General features: G+C 50.1%; 1 protein-coding gene across 1 annotated transcript in view; it reads left to right on the top strand.

The window, feature by feature from the left end:
* SMARCC1 (SWI/SNF related BAF chromatin remodeling complex subunit C1) overlaps positions 1-17,976 on the top strand; it is a gene marked incomplete at its 5' end in the record, with an annotated part of 65,753 nt that overhangs the window by 31,234 nt on the left and 16,543 nt on the right. The window contains 5 exons of the mRNA XM_082283532.1: positions 3,302-3,560; positions 4,788-4,949; positions 12,698-12,753; positions 14,134-14,248; positions 15,229-15,383. Of these exons, the coding sequence (XP_082139658.1) occupies positions 3,302-3,560; positions 4,788-4,949; positions 12,698-12,753; positions 14,134-14,248; positions 15,229-15,383 (747 nt within the window). The remainder of the gene's footprint in view (positions 1-3,301; positions 3,561-4,787; positions 4,950-12,697; positions 12,754-14,133; positions 14,249-15,228; positions 15,384-17,976) is intronic.

Genomic DNA, 17,976 nt, shown 5'->3' with positions numbered 1-17,976 from the left:
CCTGATGGAGAGGCTGCATGGCTGATTTCTTTCTTTTAATGTAATTTTTAGTTCTAGGAATTCCAGTTTGGGGCTGTGTTTTTGTTGGGTGTTACTTGCAGAGCTCAAAGCAAACTGCAATTGCCTGGTTGTTTCAGCTTTTTTGTCTTCCCATGTGTCAATAAACCCATTGAAAAGTTAATTTCCTAGGGAAAAGCCTGGAGGATGGGCCTGTGTCAGTGCCAAATCAACAGCTGTGATTCAGCCTTTACACATATGGAGTGTGGTCATCGAACAGCCAAAATCTCTCTTTTATTTCTGTTTATTTTAGGTTGATATTCACTGTTTAGCCAATACTTTTTTATTGGCACATGGAAAAATTTTGCTTTTAGGGTATAAACAGCTCAGATGTTTTCCATGGTGTTCTTGTAGGGAGAAACAAGGCTAATGCCTTGATACCCTGACTTCTTTCCTTTATTATTTATTTAAATGTATTATTTAAATATTTAATATTAATAGTACTATATTTAAAATTCATTGGTTGGTGTGTTTTTAGCTTATGGTCATACACTGCACACTGTAGCCTCATGAAATAATCCAGTGACATACTCTGTGTATAAAATAAACCAAAACCCCCCCTAAATCTTGAGATTGCAATCCTATTTAATGAGTTTAAATTAATAATGTTTTTGTTCCTCCTTTTTCATGGATTTGCTCTATGAATAAATCAGTAAAGAGTATATCAGTTCAAGCATAAGTAATTCAGCTGTAACAAGCCAGCTCAGTCCAATTAAATCCTCAGGGTAGCTTTGGGCAGATAGATATGCAGTGAAGTTCCAAATAATAAATCGTATCTGAAATAATTATTGGCCTTCTGCCTGTTGACTGAATAATTTGGGGGAGGAAATAGAGTTTTGCTCCCCAAACCAACCCTTCCTGCACAGCCCCCTCCGTGTCTCCACGGCTCAGGCAGAGTTAAGTGCATTTTCAGCTATTTTTAGGAGGGACATTTCTTGTGAGTGAGGGTTTGTCTGGCAGGAAAACAACAGCCGGGGAAGGAGAAGGAGCAGAAAGCAGCAATTTGGGGGTTGAGAAGCAGAGCTGATCTTGTCTGCTGCTGGGGTTAAGAATGGAGACAGGGATGGAGAGGCCAGAGATGCAGTTAGGGAAAGGGAAGTAAAGGCTGAGCAGAGAATCAGCATCTCCCTCAAGTGTGACCTACTGAGCTGAGCAGTCTCTCATTTACTCAAAGCCCCCTTGGAAGATCCCAGGGGCAGCAGGAGGGCTCAGCAGGGCTGGGGAATGTTGATTCCCATGGTGGGGACCAGGCTGTCGAGGTTCATTCCCAAGCCAAGTGGCTCCTCCCATGGAGCTCTCACAGCCCTTCGTGGTGTTGCTCGGGGTCTCAGCAGCTCCTGGGTGTTCTCCCCACCCAGCTGAGCTCCTCGGGGCCGTTCCCAGTCGGGCACTGCCCAGCTGATCCCACTGCTGCTGCTGGGAGGGAAGGAGCAGGGAGCCAGAGGCTTTCTGGAGATACACATGGGGGGTTTCCCCCTCCCCACCCAAGTTAAGCAGCCGGACCTGGCTGTGAGAGAGAAACTTGAGCCAGGTTTCAGCTGAAACCCTCTGGGGTCAGGGGGCTGGGGAGTGCTTCTCCAGTTTGAGCCGTGCTGGATCTCCGATGCTTTGCCATTGAATTACCTGTCCTTGTAGCCAGTTTGCTTCCACATCTTTGCAAGCAGGAGCATTTTCATGACCTCAGCTGACCTCCTGCAGCCATGATGGGCCTGAGGGCCCCGTTCAGGTCGATACTTTGTCCTTGAGGAATTCTCAGAGGTTCTGTTTTAACTGAACAAATACTGAAACACTTTTCCTCCTGAAGAAACCAGTGTGTTTGGAAGGGACCTGAGAGCTCATCCCACCCCACCCCACCTTCCACTATCCCAAGTTGCTCCAAGCCCCATCCAGCATGGCCTTGGTGTTCCATAGGAGTTGTTACATACTCTGGGCCCTTCCCAGATGGAGGAACTCAGCACCAGGCTGATGGCTCACTTTGGATCTTCCCCTTGTCCCTGGGAAGTGCTGAAAGCCCCAGCACAGGAGCATCGTGTCCCTCTGTGCTCTGCTCTCCCACCTTGAGCGTGTCCTCCCCGGGACCTCTGGCAGATCCAGCCCAGCTCTGAGTTCTCCCTCCTTGCTCTGGGAGTTAAGTCAGTCTGGGAGGTTGAGACTGACCCTGAAGGTTGAGATTTCTGGGAGTTCTCAGCCTTGTGAGAGAGATTTACTTGAGAAAACTCATTGTCACATTGAACATCTTCTGCCAGAATCTCAAATGGTTTTTTTGCCTTTTCTGGGTGAATGCACCATGAATCCTCTCAAAAATGTCACAGTTAATGGTTCAGGATATGTCAGTATTTATTTTATACTGTCCAGATGCTTCACTAAAACGATTTTCAGGGAGAAAAATGGCTTGTTAAGGAGTAATAATTTATTAGGCTGTGACTTGAAGGGTTTTACAGGATTAATGTGTTGGTTTTTCAGGAACTAGTACAGGGCCTTCCGGAGCTCATTGCTGTAAAATTGTTTTAAGACTTTTCTTGAGGAAGTTTAAAAATGACTGAAACTCAGAATTACATCTTTGATATAATCTGGAAGTTCTTACTTTATCAGGTGCCATATCTACCCAGTAATGGTGTGTTAGCCTGGATGTTAACAGGAATCACACTGGTGCAGAGCTCCTGGAGAGCTGCTCTCTGCTGGCCTCAGGATGTGGGATAGATTTCCCTCTTTTCCCCTGGTGTATTGGTTTGATGCTTTTCCACTTCCATAACATCTGTTGGATCTATAGGCTGGATTTCGCCATCACAGCTGGTCCATATGTGAGAAATAAATCCTGTTCCTGCCCCAAAGAGCTTCCTGTGTTCAGGGAGGGAACGCAAGAGCGCTCGGGGGGGAGTGATGGGAATTAAAGAGTTGTGAAACTTGGTAGGAACAGCAGGTTCAGTTCTCTGTGGAAGCCAGGTGGGGAACACCTACTGTGTGAATATTAGTAAATCCCAAGTCTTCTGACAGTCCTTTCTGATACAGTAACAGCATCCACTCATGTGATGATCCTTGTGGCATCCATGTCACTGATACCCCAGGGAAATGCTCGTATTTCTTCTGCAGATAATTTTGATACCAGAAAAAAAATCTTTAATAGTTGTCTGATCCCCATTTATTGTTCCATCACCACAACAGCCAGTATGGAAAGTCTTTCTGCCCAAAGCAGCGCTGTTTTCCCCAGCAGTCCGTGTGTATCCGCTGGTTTTGCCTTTTGCAGGCCCTGGAGATGTACAAGGACGACTGGAACAAGGTGTCGGAGCACGTGGGCAGCCGCACGCAGGACGAGTGCATCCTGCACTTCCTGCGGCTGCCCATCGAGGATCCCTACCTGGAGAACTCGGACGCCTCGCTGGGCCCCCTGGCCTACCAGCCCGTGCCCTTCAGCCAGTCGGGCAACCCCGTCATGAGCACCGTGGCCTTCCTGGCCTCCGTGGTGGATCCGCGCGTGGCCTCGGCCGCCGCCAAGGCCGCCCTCGGTACGGGACAGCCCCGGCCCTCACCCTGTGTCTGCCTGGCCCTCCTGCCAAAGGGGTTCCAAGCCCTTAGTGATGAGTAAGACACGGAAATTGGGGTACTGCTTATGTAGGAAAAGCTCTGCTGTTCCCAGGTTTGTGTTCTGCTTTCCTGAAATCCCCAGGTTGTAGCCAGGTTGCCCCGGTCAGGCACAGCTGGAATATCATGTGCAGTTCTGCCTGGGCTCCTCACTACAAGGACAAGGAGCTGCTGGAGAGGGTCCAGCAGGGGCCACAGAGATGTTCAGGGCTCTGGAGCATTTCCCAGATGAGCAGAGACTGCAAGAGCTGGGCCTGGTCAGTCTGCACAAGGGAAGGCTCAGAGGGGATCCCATCAATCCACACAAATCTCCCCCAGGGCTGCCAGAGGATGGTCCCAGGCTCTGCTCAGTGACAGGACAAGGAGCAGTGGCCACAAACCAAAACACAGCAAGTTCCAGCTCAGCAGGAGGAAGAGCCTCTTTCCATGGAGGAGGGGCAGAGCCCTGGAACAGCTGCCCAGGGGGGCCTGGAGTCTCCCTCTCCAGAGGGATCCCAAACCCCCTGGACACGTTCCTGTGTCACCTGCTCCAGGGCTGGACTGGATGGGCTCCAGACCCTCCCAACACAGGCACTCTGAAGTTGGAGTGGCTCCAAGAGGCCACTGAGTGCCTGGGAATGGTCGGTGTTCCCTTTTGCACTCAGTGCTCCTGATGTGTTTGCACCTGGTGGATGGTGTTCCTCTGACCACTGTCACCAGTGCAGCTCCGGGTAAATTTCAGTGTGAATCTTCCAGTTTTCCTGTTTTACCTGTGGGAAATTATCTGCCAGAGATCCTAGAATTCCCAGATTGGATTGAGATGGAAGGGACCTTAAAGGGACCTCCTGTTCCACCTCCTGTTATGGGTAGGTGCATCTTGCACTGGAGGGTTCAAGTCTCTAGTGAACACTGGATGTGTCCACTTGATAAAATAGTTCCTTTCACATTTTTCCTTGTTCTTCCACATAAAACACAAATTTATATAATTGGAAGGAGACTCTTTACTGCCACATCTGAAAGACAAAATCAGCTACCTCATGTGACAGGAAGGAACTCAGCTATTTGAGAATTCCCTTTGTCCCACGGTTTACCTGCACACTGGTCAGAGAAAACGTGACCTAATTTGCTGCAAAAGCCCCAGAATGCCACAGTTTCTGTGTCCTGTCCCACAGAGGAGTTTTCCCGGGTCAGAGAGGAGGTGCCCCTGGAGCTGGTGGAAGCCCACGTGAAGAAAGTGCAGGAAGCAGCACGAGCCTCTGGGAAGGTGGATCCCACCTACGGCCTGGAGAGCAGCTGCATCGCCGGCACCGGCCCCGACGAGCCCGAGAAGATGGGTGAGTGCTCCCTCCCCGGGGAGTGCTGCAGGTGGGGGTCCTTGGGGCGTTCTTCTGAGTCCTGATGAGCCCTAAGTCCATCTCCAGCAGGAGGTGGAAACTGTGGGTGTGGAGAAGGGGATGGGTCGTTCTGCTCACTGCAGGATTGACTTGGACACTGAACTAAGGAATTCAGGACTGGCTTGAGTTTCAGGGGTTTGTTTTCCTGCTCTCACTTTGTGGAAATGCTGTTGCTTGGGATGCACAGAGTGGACTAACCAAAAATACCAGAGCAGGATATTCCATCAGCTGGGGTGTTGGAGCAGTTGGAGGATGCTGCCTTTGCAGGGTTAAGACAAAGCAAGCTGAGGGGTTTGGGCAGTGGGTTTTAAGGTCAGTCTGGCACTCTGAGTCTGTTGCTCACTGCGAAGGCAGCAGGAGAGGAATTTCTGATGAAGTGCTGGACTGGCACATGATAATCCAGTCCTGCTCTAGTTGTGCTGGAATTCTGCTGGGCATTACCTGTGCGTGTTAACAAGCTCTGGTTTCATTTCTGTCATGTTCAGCAAATATTCTGCTGTTAAGTCTCTTCTCTGAAACCCTGGCTGGTGCCAATTGGTTCCTCAATACTCTGGAGTGTCAAAGCAGCTCCCTGGGAAGTGAAGCCCTGTGTGGCCCCTCTCTGTGGGACCCTCATGGCTCTCCCCAGCAGGAGGAGCAGACACTTTACTCTGTACCCACGGCTTCCTTGGACTTTGCTTTCCTCGTTTGGGTGCAGATCTACCATCTTGTCACTGTTGTTTTCCTCTCAGCACTGTTGGCTCCTTCTTTGTTCAGCTTATCACAAATGATTTTAGTGAATTTAGTGACTGGACGTGTAAAGGCACGTCTGGCTTTGGGTGAAGCTAAGCAGGATGTGATGGAGCTCGACCAGGAGGCTGCATTTGGGATGTGCTCCTGCATTTCATAGCTGACCTGCTGTCACCCCATCCAGGGACACGAGCAAGGTGCCAGATTGTGGGATGGGATCACAAGGGACTGTGTTTGGTGCTCCTCAGTTATCAACTGCTACCCATGGAGGGCTGCTATTTATAGCATTAATGTCCACTGCACAACTACCCAGTAAATGAGATTTCAAAATGCCATTTAAATCACCAAGATAGTTTTTAAATAGAAAAGAAGCAAACAAACCACTCAGCCCTTCTGTCACATCTCTCAGTTCTGCACTCAGTGGGACAGACTTGCCATGAGCAGCTTGGTGCTTTGGGATGATGTGCACTGTGTGCTGGAAAGGGAAGAGAAACATCTGGAATATCTGCTGCTCCCTGTTCCTCAGAGCTGACAGCAGGCATCGAAGCTCTGCTGGAAGGACAAGGCTTTGGGGTTTATTTACAAGTGAACTATAGACCAAATCTCAGTGCTCCTCTGTCTGGGGATGAGTTTAATTTCATAGTTGTTTTAAAATAAGGTCAGCTTAAGTTAAATTTTTCTTCCAGTCTTTGTTCCCCTTTCCCATATTTCACGGTACAGGTGTCACTGTGGGTTGTTAAGGACCTCACAGGATCATTGCAGTTGGAAAAGCCCTCCAAGGTCACAGAGTCCAAGCTGTGCCTGATGCCCGCCTTGTCCCCAGCCCAGAGCACTGAGTGCCACAGCCAGGCCTTCCCTGGACACCTCCAGGGCACTCCAAACCTCCCTGGGCAGCCCCTTCCAGTATTTAACAACCCTTCCCATGAAGAAATTCCTCCTGATGGCCACCCTGAGCCTCCCCTGGCACGTCCTGAGGCCGTTTCCCCCTGTCCTGAGCATGTCCCCCCATAACACATTTGCTGCTTCGAGTCTGCAGCCCCACCCTGGGAGTTTTCCCCGTTGCCAGGTTGGCCCTTTCTGGCCCTTTCTCTGGGAGAACTTGGGCCCAGGTTGGAAGTGGGGACTCTGAAGTGCCCGTCAGTGGTGGGGGTCTCAGGGCAGGTGCCCACCCCACCATTGGTCCTGAGGGAGCGGCGTGGGGAGCTCCAGGCCAGCCCTGCCCCGGCGCCGTTAATGCGATTTGTGCTGGGCTGTGACTAATGGAGTAAATGAGGGCAGGAGCAGATGGTTCTCCCTGGGGGAGCTGCTCAGCCCGAGTGAACTGGGTCACTCAGCAATCTGTGGTGCCTCCCACCCCCCGGAGCTGGGCACGGGGACCCCGAGTGTCCATGGCGGAGATGGTCCCGCGGGCTGTGGCCGTGCTCAGACGCCGGGGGGATTGTACCTCAGCGCAGCTGCACAGGCATCAAAACATCTGCTGGGGCTTCCAGATGGGAATTAAAGCTCACTGGCTGTTACACTGTCATAGAATCAAAGGATGCTGGGGTGGAAGGGGCTTTAAAGCCCATCCAGTGCCACCCCCTGCCATGGGCAGGGACACCTTCCACTGTCCCAGGTGAGCCCCATCCAACCTGGCCTGGGACACTTTAAGGGATGAGGCAGCCACAGCTGCTCTGGGCACCCTGTGCCAGGGCCTCCCCACCCTCACAGGGGACAATTCCTTCCCAATATCCCACCTAACCCTGCTCTCTTTCTCTTCAAAGCCATTCCCTGTGTCCTGTCCCTTAAGTAATGGAATCACAGAATGCTGGTTTTATATTTAAATGCAACTATGGATAAATAAAAGTATCTGCTTAGGGTTCCATACTAGAATTAAAGTTCATTAGTTGTTATATTTCAGAAACAAAATTATGTCAGAGCTCTATAATCATTTTAAAACTCTTTAATATCAGTAAATTATAGTCAATAGGGAATGTGAAAAGGGAAAATGACTGGAACAGATTGGAGGAGCTTAAGTTAATACCCAAGAATCTCCTCTTCTAAGTCTTCATTGTCAGTTTTTCTAAAAGCTGGTGGTAATTCCTTTTAAGTTGATAAAGTGAGGCTTCAGTGGAGTTTTGAGGAGACTGAAGTGGTTCAGATGCTGTGATGAGTGTGGTGGACTCTGTCCTCTGCTTTCATAGAGTCATGGAAAGGTTTGGGTTGGAAGGACCTTAAAGCCCATCCAGTGCCAGCCCTGCCATGGCAGGGACACCTCCCACTATCCCAGGCTGCTCCAAGCCCCAGTGTCCAGCCTGGCCTTGGGCACTGCCAGGGATCCAGGGGCAGCCACAGCTGCTCTGGGCACTCTGCTCTAAGGTTCTAAGACAGTTCCCCACAATAAATACTATGACCTTTCTTAGGTCCTGCCCCAGTGCAGGTTTTGGAACAGATCACTGGAGCTGCTCTGCAGCTGTGTCAGTGAAAATCACCTGAGGGGAGCAAAGGAGGATCCAGCTCTTCGGGTTGGGATTGAGCTCCAGAGAAGGGGAATATGCAGCACACCTGTGGTATTTAATGATTTCTAGGAAGTCTTTGTTAATGTCTTTCCAGAGGTGGTTAAGGACACTGATTTCTCAAGGCAGCCTCTGAAGGGGCTGTGTTGGAATTACTTGAGCATTTCAGGTCTGATTCCAACAAGTATTTCCACTGCCACCAGTCCTGGGGGCCTCAGGCTGGAGCTGCTCTGTGCCAGTGAGTGAGGGAATGGTGGTTTGATTTCCTGCATCCCTACACTGTAAAGGGCTCCAGTGGAGGGTTACATTCCCCACTTTGTGGATGGCTTTGATTCATGCCCAAACACACACACTGGAAAACCACACACAGGGAGGGCACATCCACACAGGAGTTATTTTAGTCATGTTTGGTGGGGAGATTCCCTCCTGCTCTCCAGGGCGAGACCTCTGAGGTGATGGAAACTTTCCTAAACCAAGGGATTGCACAGCACTTCCTCAGCTTTGGGTGTGTCCAGGTGCCTCGTGGCTGGGTCTGCACCACTGGGGGGTTGAGCCCTTCAGTCCTCTCCTGGTGAATTCGTGTGGCTCACACTGAAGCTGCTGCAGCTTTTCCAGCTCCCCCAGCAGCTTTTCCAGCTCCCCCAGCCTTCCCCATGGAGCCTCCCTGTTGCTGAGCCCCCAGGCTGTGTGAGGCAGGGGCAGAGGCAGCTCTGGTGGCTGTGCAGCCCTGATTTATTGTGGGAAATGTAAATGATGGTTTGGATAACAGCATCATTATCGTACCCAGAGCCAGGATATTTCCACAGCTACAGTGTATTTCCTCTCAATTAAATATTAATATTCCAGCCTGGCTGTGACAGGTTGTATGTTGCCTCAGTGAAAACAAAGGAGTCTGGGATGTCTGGAGGGCACCTTAAACTGTTTGCTGAGCTGAAACTGAGGCAGGTGACTCTGCTTTTGTTTGCAGAGCTTTGTTTGTTCCTCTCACGATGGCCAAGGTTCTGGACCTGCTGCTTCTGCATCTCTTTGCTAACGCAGGGAATTCTTAGCAGGGAGATGTTTCACAGGTTTCCTTGTTGACCTAAGTCCATTTGAGTTCTCTGTGAAGTCACTGGGCTTGGGCAGAGCTCAGCTCCAAGTTCTTTGTGTTAGAAAAAAGGCTCAGTGTTCTTGGAGATAATGTGCAAAACAGAACAGAATTCCACGGAAACAGAATACTGCTGATTCGGGGGCAAAGAGGGCCTTGGAGAGGTGATGATTCCTCATCTCCCAGTGGCTTTTCCCTCATGAGAGGTGTCCTGTGGTGACTCACAACCATCTGCCTCTTCCTGACCTAAGAAACGTCCTTTCATTCAGGGAACGGGGCAGGACAAGAGGGAACAGCCTCAGGCTGGGCCAGGGGAGGCTCAGGGTGGGCATCAGCAGGAATTTCCCCATGGAAAGGGAGCTCAGGCCTTGGCAGGGGCTGCCCAGGGAGGTTTGGAGTGCCCATCCCTGGAGGTGTCTGGGGAATTCCTGGACATGGCACTCAGTGCTCTGGGCTGGTGACAAGGTGGGCATTGGGCACAGGGTAGACTTGAGGTGTATTCCAGCTTTAATGAATCTGGGATTCTGTGATCCCACATCCTGCAAGGTGCAATCCCAAACCTGCTGGAGAGAGTTCAAGAGTATCTTTGGTGCAGGGGAAAGGGATTTCAGGGGTTTTCTCCTTAGAGTCAGGGCTTCCCCCTTTGTCCCAGGGACACGGATCTCCAACTGATCGATTCCTCTGGGATGTATTTTCATTAAGCTCATTAGATCACACAGGAAAATCAGTACAGTTGTGTTTGTGTCTGTGCCAGAGGCCAGAGGCAATTCTGTCATGGCTGTGCAGAAGGTCAGGCATGTTTTGGGCTTTGTGTGAGCCTTTCATTCTGGAATTAGGGATTAAGTTTTACCAGACTCAGCTGTTTTGAGGTACTTCTGAGGAATTCTTCATGGAAAGGGTGTTAAATGTTAGAAGGGGCTGCCCAGGGAGGTGGTGGAGTCTGGAGGTGTCCCAGGAAGGCCTGGAGGTGGCACTCAGTGCTCTGGGCTGGGGACAAGGTGGGCATCAGTGGTCTCAGAGGTTTTTTCCAGCCTCACTGATTCTGTGATACTTTGAGCAGCCTGTGATTTAGAACCAAAAACCTGCTTCCACCCAGGCCAACCATTTCCCCCCCAGACTAATAATGGATCATTTAATCTGTTGTCCCTTGCACGTGAGTTGTCCCACCCATGGGAGCTGGGAGCTGCAGCCACCGCGCTGTCACTGCGCATCAGGGCTCTGCAGCTGATGCAGGAAAACACTTTCCAAAACCACTGACTACAACCTGTCTGAAGTTGTCAGCCTGGTTTTAACCTGACATTTATTGCTGCAGCCAGAACCAGAGAAGCGAGGTTAAATCAGGCTGTTTGCAATAATCTCAGTGTCCCACGTCCCTTTTCTTCCGAGGGTGTCCCTGGGAATGGGAAGGAGCACTTGGGTTTGGATGGTGTCCATCAATGTGTCCTGGCACAAGGGAGGATCTAAGGGTGGTTTGAGATGCTCTGCGTGCTTTTCCTTGAGAAAATCCTCTCTAAAGAGTGAATGGGAAGCAGTTTGTCTTTCTGGGATGTCCTGTTTGTTTGGAACCCCTCCCTGACAGGAGAGGGCAGCCGGGGGGGTCGGGCTCTGCTGCCAGGGAACAGGGACAGGACAGGAGGAGAGGGAACGGCCTCAGGCTGGGCCAGGGCAGGCTCAGGGTGGACAGCAGCAGGAATTTCCCCATGGAAAGGGTGGTGAGGCCTTGGCAGGGGCTGCCCAGGGAGGTTTGGAGTGCCCATGCCTGGAGGTGTCCAAGGAGAGCCTGGAGGTGGCACTGGGTGCTCTGGGCTGGTGACAAGGTGGGGATTGGGCACAGGGTGGACTCCATGGGCTGGGAGGGCTTTTCCAGCCTTTCATTCTGGGATCCAGTGAACTTCCTCCACAGCACCAGCATCAGCCCCTCAACAGCTCCCGTGGTCCCTGGATTGGTCTCTTGCCCAGAGCAGCTGTGGCTGCCCCTGGATCCCTGGCAGTGCCCAAGGCCAGGCTGGACATTGGGGCTTGGAGCAGCCTGGGATAGTGGGAGGTGTCCTTGCCCATGATGATCCTGATGATCCTCCCCACCCAAGAATGTAAATTTGGGTATTTCTGTGCAGTATTTTTTTGTTTGAGCTCCACCAAGCTGGGCACACTCAGAGTGTTTTGCACTTTGTCTCCCCTTTTTTTTTCTTAAAGGATTGAATCCAGTTTTCTTAAAGGATTGAATCCTTCCCTTTCCTGGGAGGGATGACACTTTTAAGACCAGTTTGGAACTCTGCTTCTAGGCTTGAAAGAGCTGTCTGACAAAATCTAATTGAGATTTTCCCTGTGACATTATTGGGTCACTAAATCCTAACTCTGAGATAAAACTTGTGAGGAAGAATGTCCCCAGTCTCTCTAAATTGAATTATGGTGGCAGATAGTTCAGATAAGTGGGTTTATCATCTTAAAATAGGCCATGAGGAAAACCATTACCCTTCAGTCAGACATTTTAGTTGGTTTTTCTTATATATGGAAGGGACTTGTGTAAAAACTTCTCTACAGAACTGTTCCTATTCAAGGAGGACACTTTGTACCTTGTTTTTCCTCAGTGTAGCACACAGGAATTAGCAGGAAAATGAGGATTACTGAAAATGAACCCCCAGCACCAGCTGATGTCTTCAGAAGCTTAGAGATGGATCAGGGCTTGTCACCAGCAGTTCTGCATCGCCCCAGTCCAGGATCTAAATAAGCTCCTTTAATGCCTCTGTACATTAAATTGTGAAATCCTGGGCCAGGACCACGAGGCTGTGCTTCCTCCCTGTCCCTCCTTGCAGAGCTGTGGATAAATCGGGATTTCTCGGTCTTCTGAACAATCCAACAAAATATCAGGGATAGTAGCACATTATCCAGCACCTCCATGGTGTTTCCTTGGCTGGCTGTTATCCCCTGATCTCTGGAACCAGCTGTCATTATAGCAACATTTAAAACCAATGTTTCATAAAGCAATAAAGGAATGAGCCAAGGGCTGTGTCTGGAGCACAGGGATGCACTCCCAGCTCTTCCACCACTCCTGCCAGGAGGTGCATCCATCCAGCCCTTGGAACAGTGACTCTCTAATCATTATCTTTATTATTTCTTTTTCTTTCCTCATGTTGGTCTTGCTTTCACACCAGTTGGGCCTTGTCTGGTCTGGGGTAGGACTGGAGGGAGATGGAGGTGCCCAAGGCCAGGTTGGACAGGGCAGGGCTTGTAGCAGCCTGGTCTGTGGGAGTTCAGTGCTGGGACTTTGTTGAAGCTACTGTTAGAGAGCAGCAGATTTTAGTTAAGCGCAAAATAGAGAGCGAGTGTGGTGAGTGGCTGTGGGGGCAAGTCTGAAAACTTCCCTCTTTGTTTCTCAGATGGAGCTGAGGAAGAGAAGATGGAAACGGAGGCAGAGGGGCAGCAGGCAGAGAAGGTGAGTTTGGGTCCGCTGGCAGGAGGCTTCTGGCACTTAAATCCTGAGTTCCCAAGCTTTAGGGTGCCTGTAGGACAGGGGACAGTTGTGCTGCTTGTGTGTCCACAGTTTCCAGCCTCCACAGAGCTTCTTCTCGGTGACTGAGTCCTAAATCCCAGCAGTGAGGCATCAGCAGTTGTTCCTGGTCCTGGGGAGGAAAGGCTGGGCTGGGAGGAGCTGGGAGCTGGCTGATGCTGTGGGAATTGGGATTGAAGCTGCACAAGGAGCTGGCCCCGTGGGCTTTCCTGCCTGGGGGTGCCCTGAAGTGTCACCTTGCCCTGGGACAGTGGCTTTGGCCAACGCCTTCCAGCAAGGCTTCCAGGGCACGCAGGGCTTGGAGCACTCCCAGTACTCCACAGCCATTTGTGCCCCAGGTGCCTGCAGCTGAGCTGCTCAAGGAGAATCCTCCTCACAGGAATTCTGGGCTGGCTCTTGGACATGGATGTGTTTATGTCCTCCTGATGCTGGGGGTGATCCACCCTGCCCAGGAAGATCAGATATTTAGACACCAATTATTGTTATCCTTCAGCCTGTTGATAATGACCACAAGAACACATTTGTGGCTTTCTCATAACCTGCATCCACAGACAGGTACCTCAAACTGCAGTGAGTGTTTCACACCTGAACTGGGATTAAACTGGGATCCTGGAATTGCAGGATAGCACTTTAATTACTGCTAAATTCTTCTAATATTTAAATGATTACTATTTTATTTGTTTATATATTAATATAATGTTGTTTAATATGTATTTTCATAAAACTAATGTTTTAATTATATATTTATATGTAAATTTAATTTTAAAGCTATAATTAATTTCACGTTTAATTCCTGCTACATTCTTGATAAATAAATGGGGATGGTTGTTTCTGGAGTCTGCAGCAACAGGAAATATTTCTTGTTGCCTCCTTCACCACATGAGGAGTTGAGACTAACCTGGGGCTGATCAGTGCAGCCTTGGGGTTATTTCCCACTCTGTTTTCAGGTCGTTCTTCTGCCTCCCTGATATACAGGGACATTTGGGAAGAGATAAGTGGGGAAGACTCACTCAGGACTGGAAATCTGCATATTCCCAGCCATTCCATGATTCTGTGATCTCAGTTCAGGAGTTTTTGTACCCACAGAGTAACCCAGCTTGGCCTGGGTCACTGGACTTGGTCCAGTTTAGCATTTACTTTTACTCACATTTTGGCTTTGTTTGTCAGATTTGGCTGAAGCAGCAGCCACCCTTTAAAGTGTGATCTCTTCGTTTATGGTAATTAATTAATTTGAAGGCCATGAATAAAGTTAACGGTGAATATCTTCTCTCCCTGCCATTCTCCAACCAATCTCATCCCCTTTAGGTGGAGAACAAAGCCGAGAGTGAAACTGAGGAAGGGGAGAAAGTCCCGGAAGGGGAAAACGAGCGGAGTGCGGAGAAGGAGCCGGAGAGCGAAGGGGCTGCGGAGCCCAAGACAGGTAACAGCTGCCAGCTGCTCCAGCACCTCCCCCAGAGTGCCTGGGACAGGCCCCAAACCCAGCTGGGAATGTTCCCCTGGCACCTCGGGCTGCTCTGTGTTCGGCAGAGCAGATTCCACTGTAACCTCCCTGCAGAGCTCAGGCACCAAATCCCTCCCTGAGCTTCCCAGCCCTGGGGATGGGGGAAGGAATTGCAGCACCAAAGTGCCTGTGGGTCGTAGAAATGGGTGGGGGTTTGCTCATATTCCACAACATTTGATCATTTTGGATGCAAAGAAGTGGAACTGCTGGAGGTGTTCAAGGTTGGATGGGGCTGGGAGCACCCTGGGCAGTGGGAGGTGTCCCTGCCCGTGGCAGGGGTGGGATGGGATGGGTTTTAAGGTCCCTTCCAACTCAAACCATTGTGGGATTCTCTGCTCACTTCTACCCTTGTTCAGTTTCCCTGGGAAGTGATGCAAAGCCTGAGGCTGAGGAGTAACAACACCTACATAAAACCTTGTTCTTTTTGACATTTCTCATGTGCCCCATAAAATCATGGAATGGTTTGGGTTGGAAGGGACTATAAGGGTCATCCAGTGCCACCCTGCCATGGGCAGGGACACCTCCACTGTCCCAGGCTGCTCCAAGCCCCAGTGTCCAGCCTGGCCTTGGGCACTGCCAGGGATGGGAATGGATATATTGCTTTTTTCCTGCAACTTAGATTCAGGTTTTTAGCACCAGGTAGAATAAGGAGTATTTGGGTTTGATGGAGTTGATTTGGAAATGATATGGGGAAGCTGATGGCAGGTGCTGAATTGAGAGGATGGGGATGAAAAGCATTTGAAGTTGCCCCATTTGTTGGATCAGGTCCCCTCAAACTGGGGTTCTCCTGTCAGCATTTGGATGGGGAGCAGTGCTGGAAGTCAGGAGGAGTTAATTGAGCATGGGGCACTCCCATCCCGGGAATGCGTGTAACGGCCTGGGCTGGGAATGTCTTGCAGAGGAAAAGGAGGCAGAGGAGAACAAGGAGAACGTTGATGGCAGCAAAGACAAAGAGGCCGAGGCTGGGAAGAAGAAAGTGGAACACGAGATCTCGGAAGGAAACGTGGCCACAGCTGCAGCTGCTGCCCTGGCCTCTGCTGCCACCAAGGCCAAGGTTGGTGCTGCCCCAACACCCTGGGCTTGGCTTCCAAGGACAGCAGAGCTGTGCCTGAAGTGCTCCTTGGTCCCAGAGCTGTGGAGTTCACACTCTGAACCCTGACACCTTGTGGGAGCACAGGTGCTGCCTTAATTTCTCCTGCCTGGGCCCCTGAGTGAGATAACGAACAGTTGTAATTAAGCAGCTCCTTGGGTGATTATGGACTCGATGAACATCCCTGAGGAACAGCCCAAAATGTGTGTGATTGCTTGGCAAGGCTTTTCTCTGCTGGGAGGTCTGGCTGTGGTGCTGAGGGTGCAGGTCTGGGGCACAAACCCTTCAATGGCCTCTGCTGCTGCCCCAGGGCTGCACCCAAACCCCTGAGCTCTGTGTGGAGCAGACACAGAGGGATGTTCTGTCCTGGCACTGCAGCTTCCACAGACACCTTAATGATTCTGTGTTTTGTTAAGAGCTCTGTTAAAAGCACGTTGGTGTCTTCCCTTGACTCCTGTTTGTGTGTGGTCTCTAATGAGCTGTGTTGAATCAGCTTTTCTTTACCCTGTAATTACTAATTGCACGTTGTCTTGCCTTTCCTTCTTGCAGGAACCACACTGCTTTCATTGCTTTTAGAGTATCTTTTTCAAGTCTGTTTTCTCTTTACAAATTTCTCTGGATTCAAGTTCTAATTTGGGTTTTTAAATCACTCTTGGATTCAGTGCCACATTCCACGTCCACCTGCTTTACAGAAACCAAGAGTGAAGCATGGGTGGTGTTTATTCTTGATGGATTTCCATGGATAGAACGAGCTGTTGTGTGTTCTGTTGACTTTTCCACTCTGATCTTTGACTCTTTAACTTTAGACTCTTTCCCCAGCTGCATGCCCCAGAGTGAGGATGGTGGGTGATGTCATGTGCAGTCCCTCCTTTTGAACCCAGGAGATGGAGGATATTTTCGTTCTTACCTTTCAAACCAGGTTGTAAAATCCCACAAGGCAGAAAACTCCTTGTCCATTAAAATCCCAAACTGCAGGCAAAGCTGAGGTTCAGTATTTTGGTGAAGTGAAGCAGAGTCCAAAGTGGTTCCCTTGTGCATCACTTTGAACCTGAGGGTGACTCTCAGTTCATCAGACTCACAGATCTCCTCAGCCCACTTGGAAAAACCTGTGCTGTGTGAGGAGCCGTGAGATTTAATCTGTGCTTTATGGAAGGCCACTTGCTCCAAATGAAGATGAGCTGCTGCTCCCTTCCTCTGGAGATAATGAGCTGGAGGGAGCAGGGACCTGGCTGATGGCACTTTCCATTATGGCAGTAACAATGTTCTGGAAGAGCTTCAGCTTTCCATTATGGGGAATAATGTATTGTAATTAGGAGGCTGACGCTTCAGAGTAGAATTCAGGTTCAACAGGGATTTCTCTTCCCACTCACTTAAAAAGCCAGGCAGCATTAGAGCTTTGGGTGGTCTGTGTCTTGTCTGAGGGAGTAATTAAACTCTTCATCATGAGCTCTAGGCCTGGTCATGTGGAAAGCTGTTTTCCTTAGGATTTGATATCAGAGGAATATTGCAGTTGGATTCTGAGGAAAGACAGGGGTTAAAGACAAGTGATTGAAATGGGGTTTCATTTGTTTGGGGCCTTTTTTCTTGTTTTTTTTTTCTTTTGGGATCAGTAGCTTCACCAAGAAATTGTGAGTTGTGCTCTTTGAGAAATGATGAGCATGAATGTTCAGGGTGAGACTCTGTATTTCGTAGAGAGCAATAGTTAAAATGTGTTTTTACGGGTTCTGGTTTCTGAACAAACACCATCAGAATTTAAGTCCCTTCTGCTCATTTTCCTCCCAATGGAAAGCCAGTGTGAGCTGGTTGTTTCCTTTCTGTGCAGAAGTATCCCTGCTGGATTCTGTCCTGTGCTGCTCCTGCTCTGCTCCAGCTGGGACTGAGCTGCAGAACTTCTGCTCTTCATTCACCACTTCCCCTTCCCAAAACAACTGTTCTGGTCCCAGTTTGACCTCCTGCCAGACAGACCTCCCTGAATTCCTGTTGGGAGTTGGCTGGGACTGAAGAGATCATTCCTAGAAAGATCACTGCTGATCCCAGTGATGCAGTGGGGCTCCAGGAGAGCTGGAGAGGGACTTGGGATGGAGGGACAGGACCCAGGGAATGGCTTCCCTTTGCCAGAGGGCAGGGATGGATGGGATATTGGGAAAGAATGGGCTGTGAGGGTGGGCAGGCCCTGGCATAGGGTGCCCAGAGCAGCTGTGGCTGCCCCTGGATCCCTGGCAGTGTCCAAGGCCAGGCTGGACACTGGGGCTGGGAGCAGCCTGGGACAGTGGCAGGGGTGGCACTGGATGGTCCTTAAGGTCTCTTCCCACCCAAACCATTCATGCGTTCCGTGATTATTTTTTATAGAACCATTTAGGCTGGAAAAGCCCTTTAGGATCACTTGCTCATTTGTGACTCAAGGCTGGTGCAGTGATGGGTTTATCAGGCATTTCAAATTACCACTGAATTTGTGTTCCTGGTTTTCCTCAGCTGCAGCTGTAGGGATTTGTCCCTTGTCCACGGAAAGCTCCAGGTAATGTCAGGCTGGGGAACAGCCTCATGGAGTCTCTCTAGG

The sequence above is a fragment of the Coloeus monedula genome (assembly GCF_965178545.1).
Source record: "Coloeus monedula genome assembly, chromosome: 1".
Lineage (NCBI taxonomy): Eukaryota > Metazoa > Chordata > Aves > Passeriformes > Corvidae > Coloeus > Coloeus monedula.
This window is presented reverse-complemented; position numbering and strand designations above follow the sequence as displayed.